This window comes from Lucilia cuprina, chromosome 6 (genome assembly GCF_022045245.1).
Source record: "Lucilia cuprina isolate Lc7/37 chromosome 6, ASM2204524v1, whole genome shotgun sequence".
NCBI lineage: Eukaryota > Metazoa > Arthropoda > Insecta > Diptera > Calliphoridae > Lucilia > Lucilia cuprina.
This window is the reverse complement of record NC_060954.1, coordinates 12820918-12826644: the sequence shown is the minus strand read 5'-3', so window position 1 is coordinate 12826644 and position 5727 is coordinate 12820918. Positions and strand designations below refer to the sequence as shown.

The window sequence follows — 5727 nt, the reverse complement described above, 5'->3', positions numbered from 1 at the left end:
ACTTTTGTATATGGTTAATCAACATTATTATATTTTTGTTAAATTTTTTTTTTGTTTTTTTTACCACATAAATTATTATGCAGAAAATTGTTGCAATTCGAGTTTATTTATTTATTTAAGTTTTTTTTTTTTTTTTTTTTGCAAGGGGAGAGAAGGAAATGAAAACTATGTTGAAAATATAAAAATTCCTACAACATGGTGTTGTAGTCCGAATTATAAATATTTTTATTTTAGCTTAACAGTATTAAAAACTTTTAGTTTTATAACAACAATATTTTCCCACGAATTTCAAATTAAGCTCATCATAATCATACAGATTTTTATTTTTAGTTGTTGTTGTTACATTTTTGTTGTTGTTGTTTTAGTGTTTGTTATTAGTCTAATAACCTTCAGCTATATTTGCAATGTTTTTAGAAATTAGAATTTTTTAAAAAAAGTTTAAAATGGATAAATATTTGTTTAAATATTTAAAATGAGAGTTAGCTTGACTTGACTGGAATGAGTTTTGTTTTAATAATATAGATTAGAGTTCTTTTAATGACAGAGGGCAGCACTAGTTAAAGACTTACTAATACTATTTTAATTTCAAATTTTTTTAACTAAATGAGAATTATACTTTTTCGGTGATTTATTACATTTTTTCAAAATCCTTTATTATAACACTGCTTCTATATAATATATCTAACATATAGTCATCCTGACCAACTAGTTTACCCTGTAATAATAACCAACTATAACTAAGTTTTTATTCCCACTTTAAACATTAACATAATTAAATGAGGTGTTAAATTTTTTGCTTCCTTCTAAATATTAATATCATATTTTAATTTAATTAAAATTTTCAAATTTTATTTTCATTCCATTTAACAAACTATTTACCACATAAGCAAAGTTTTAAACAAAACAATTTATTATTGTTGTTGTTGTTGTTGTATTATTTTGTCCACATTAAATATTTATAATTTTAATTACCATTGCTAATTATTATTCTGATAACGTTGATAATGCTGATGCTTTTAGATAATCCCAAACAATTGATTAAGTTTTAGTAAAACTTTTTTTCAATTGATGAAAAAATTAATATAAAAATTATGGATTTATTTTTTAAATAATGGTTTTGTCATAATTTTTTGGAATATTAAAATAGAATAAAATTAATTAATACCGTTATTATTTCAATAAATTACAAATAACATTTTATATTCAGTACAACATTTTATTCATCAACTATTCTTTACTCAAGCCTCTATTTTTTATAGAAAACTCTATACTAATCAATTAATATTCAAAATTATCGGCAATTGTTTAGTCAAACTATTGACTGTTTTATTGACAATGAATATGAGTCTTCTATATTCAAGCCAATAGACTAATCTTTAGTCAACCCAATATGGACTATTTATAGTCCAGATTACATCTCTTCTATGATCTCTTCTATCATCAAAACTAACGACTATTCCATAGTCATGACTATTCTACAGTCAAGAACATAAACTATTCTATAGTCAATAATGTAAACTATTCTATAGCCAAGATCATAGACTATGCTATAGTCAAGATAATATACTATTCTATAGTCCAGACTGTAGACTATTTTATAGTCAAGACTATAGATTATTCTATAGTCAAGATTATAGAATATTCTGTTGTCACGAATATAAGCTATTCTATAGTCAAGATTAAAGAATATTCTATAGTCAAGACTATAGACTATTCTATAGTTAAGACTATAGACTATTCTATAGTTAAAATTATAGACTATTCTATAGTCAATTCTATAGACAATTCTATAGTCAAGACTATAGACTATTTTATAGTTAAGACTAAAGACTATTCTATAGTCAAGATTATAAACTATTCTATAGTCAGGACTATAGACTATTCTATAGTCAAGACTATAGACTAATCTATAGTCAAGACTATAGACTATTCTATAGTCAAGACTATAGACTATTCTATATTCAAGACTATAAACTATTCTATAGTCAAGACTATAGACTATTCTATAGTCAATACTATAGAATATTCTATAGTCAAGACTATAGAATATTCTATATTCAAGACTATAGACTATTCTATAGTCAAGACTATAGACTATTCTATAGTCAAGACTATAGACTATTCTATAGTCAAGACTATAGACTATTCTATAGTCAAGACTATAGACTATTCTATAGTCAAGACTATAGACTATTCTATAGTCAAGACTATTGACTATTTTAAAGTCAAGATTATAGCATAAAATTACTAAATTTTCTATCAAATTCAGTTTAATATCTTATGCGTGGTTTTAATAACTCTTTAATACTTAATAGATAATGTAAAACATACTTTCAGCTCTAACTACTCCATTATTCTTGTTTTTCTCTCTCTCCAATATATTTATTAATAACAAATAATTATTATACAGCAAACGATTCAGTCATTAAAATTTACTTATACCGCAATTTCTTTTTTGTAGGCTAAAGACAATAAACGTGTTTATGCCCGGTAGTTCGCTAATGGCTGTGTCGATCTTATGATTTCACCAAACACTTAGAAATACATTACTTTCAGTGTCCTACGAAAAGTGTAGATCTTAAGATAGCACTAGGGTCTGATTAGAGTAAAATATAGGGTGATGTACAGTGTACAATATAGTTACTTCCATAGTTGAATATAACAGCTGTTCTGTAGTCAAGACAACAGATTAATATAGACAAGACCACACAGTTGTCAGGGATTGTATACATTGTAGTCTATAGAATACTTTAGACGGATCTACGGACACTATCGAGAGGCCTTTGGTGAAGTTTTCAATCTAATCCTTAGTAAAAAGTATAGAATGATTCTAATCAAGATTACATACTCTTCTATAGTCAAGATTAAAGACTGTTCTAATCTAGACTACAGATTGATCTACAGTCAAAACCAAGGTTTCACATTAGGAAAAAACTGCCTATACAACACTGCCGACTTCTAAAACTACTGGGTTTTTATAGACCTACACAGACATTGTAACTGACCACCATTAAATTATCCTTAACGTGTTCATTATATAATTTGAAAAACAGTAAATAAAAAAATACAAGCAAAAGAACAAAAGCAACCATAAATACAATTTATAATTAAATTTTTGTTGCGGAATGCAGTTGGTGGCTGCCGCACAAGACTATGAGCCAAGCCTCACGTTGGTTCTTTTGTCATGCAACAGTCAACCAACGAACAGGCAACACATATTACCATAGTTACTCCTTCACACACAACTAATGAATTGAAAATAATATTGAAGAGGACATTGTTGTTTACGAGAAAGATAATAATGATGATATTTCTGTTGTTGTTGTACTTACCAATAAAACTTTTTCTCTTATTAATGGTGGCCGTAATTTGTGCCGATACACCAAAATCAGCCAATTTCACATCACCATACTCCGTTAACAGTATATTGGCTCCTTTAATATCACGATGCATTTTACCCATGGAATGCAGGTACTCGAGTCCTTTTAATGTTTCACGGCACATATAGGCAATCTGTTGTTCTGTCAGTGGGCCGGTTACTTGATATATATCCTGTAAACTACCACCACCACAATACTCCATACAGATCCATAATTTATCACGTCGCAAATATGAGCCATAGTATGCAATTATATTGGGATGACGACAGTCACGCATCATAATAATCTCCTGTTGGATGATTTGTATGTCGTCTGTGGGTTCTAATTTAATCACTTTTATGGCGGCCAATTCATTGCTCTGTATACGTTTGGCCTGAAAGAAAAAGAAAAATGTTAAATTAATAAATAATTATTGAATTATGCGGCAGTAAAAAGGAAAGAGGACTTTCAAAAAAACAAATAGTCAAGACTGATTCGTAGTGAAGAAAGACCTATAGTTAGGACAATTGACTGATATATAGACAAGATAATATATCAGTTTTTATTGAAGACTACCTTCATTCAAAAACTATAGACTATTCTGTAGTTAAGACAATAAAGAGATCTTTATCTTTATCTTTATCTATAGTTAAGACTATAGACCGATTTTAAGTCAATACTATAGATGGATCTTTAGTCAAGACAATAGACTGATCTATAGTCAAGAAAATAGACTGATCTATAGTCAAGATTATAGACTGATCTATAGTCAAGACTATAGACTTATCTATAGTCAAGACTATAGACTTATCTATAGTCAAGACTATAGACTTATCTATAGTCAAGACTATAGACTTATCTATAGTCAAGACTATAGACTGATCTATAGTCAAGACTATAGACTGACCTATAGTCAAGACTATAGACTGATTTATAGTCAAGACTATATACAGACTGATCTATAGTCAAGACTATATACAGACTGATCTATAGTCAATACTATAGACTGACCTATAGTCAAGACGATAGACTGATCTATAATCAAGACTATAGACTGATTTATAGTTAAGACTATAGACTGATCTATAAACAAGGCTATAGACTGATCTATAAACAAGACTATAGACTGATCTATAGACAAGACTGGTCTCTAGTCAAGACTATAGACTGATCTATGGTCAAGACTATAGACTAATCTATAGTCACGACTATAGACTGATCTATAGTCAAGACTATAGACTAATCTATAGTCAAGACTATAGACTAATCTATAGTCAAGACTATAGACTGATCTATAGTCAAGACTATAGACTGATCTATAGTCAAGACTATAGACTGATCTATAGTCGAGACTATAGACTGATCTATAGTCAAGACTATAGACTGAAATATAGTCAAGACTATAGACTGATCTATAGACAATACTATAGACTGATCTATAGTCAAGACTATAGAATGATTTATAATCAAGACTATAGACTGATCTATAGTTAAGACTATAGACTGATCTATAGTCAAGACTATAGACTGATCTATAGACAAGAATGGTCTATAGTCAAGACTATAGACTGATCTATGGTCAAGACTATAGACTAATCTATAGTCACGACTATAGACTGATCTATAGTCACGACTATAGACTGATCTATAGTCAAGACTATAGACTGATCTGTAGTCAAGACTATAGACTGATCTATAGTCGAGACTATAGACTGATCTATAGTCGAGACTATAGACTGATCTATAGTCAAGACTATAGACTGAAATATAGTCAAGACTATAGACTGATCTATAGACATTACTATAGACTGATCTATAGTCAAGACTATAGAATAATTTATAATCAAGACTATAAACTGATCTATAGTCAAGACTTTTGACTGATCTATAGTCAAGACTTTAGACTGATCTATAGTCAAGACTATAGAATGATCTAAAGTCAAGACTATAGACTGATCTATAGTCAAGACTATAGACTGATCTATAGTTAGGACTATGGACTAATCTATAGTCAAGACTACAGACTGTTCTATAGTGAAGACTATAGACTGATCTATAGTCAAGACTATAGACTGATCTATAGTCTAGACTGCAGACTTTCTAAAGTTTAGAGTAGTATCATGTATGACGGATGTTTATTACTAAAATAGGCTTCCACAAAAGACATTTTTCAGTTTTCCTTTCATTCTTAATTTAACAATTGTTTTTAAATCAATATTTAAAAATCTCCTAACTACTGACCATTAAACAAACAAAATTGTTTCCTCCCTTTTAAATTTCACCCTAAAAAACAAATAAATCTTTAAATCCATATTAATTTACCAAAATATAAAAAACAAATTTGTTTAAAACTATTTTTTAAATCTAT

The 5727-nt window shown here is 28.6% G+C and overlaps 1 protein-coding gene across 1 annotated transcript; it reads right to left on the bottom strand.

The window, feature by feature from the left end:
• Positions 1 to 2289: 2289 nt before the first annotated feature.
• Positions 2290 to 3755, bottom strand: LOC124420783 (mitogen-activated protein kinase kinase kinase kinase 3-like). The gene has a single exon (XM_046954909.1). It carries the CDS (start codon positions 3658 to 3660, stop codon positions 3166 to 3168), a length of 495 nt encoding a protein of 164 aa, XP_046810865.1. The 5' UTR covers positions 3661 to 3755; the 3' UTR covers positions 2290 to 3165.
• Between the last annotated feature and the right edge of the window lie 1972 nt (positions 3756 to 5727).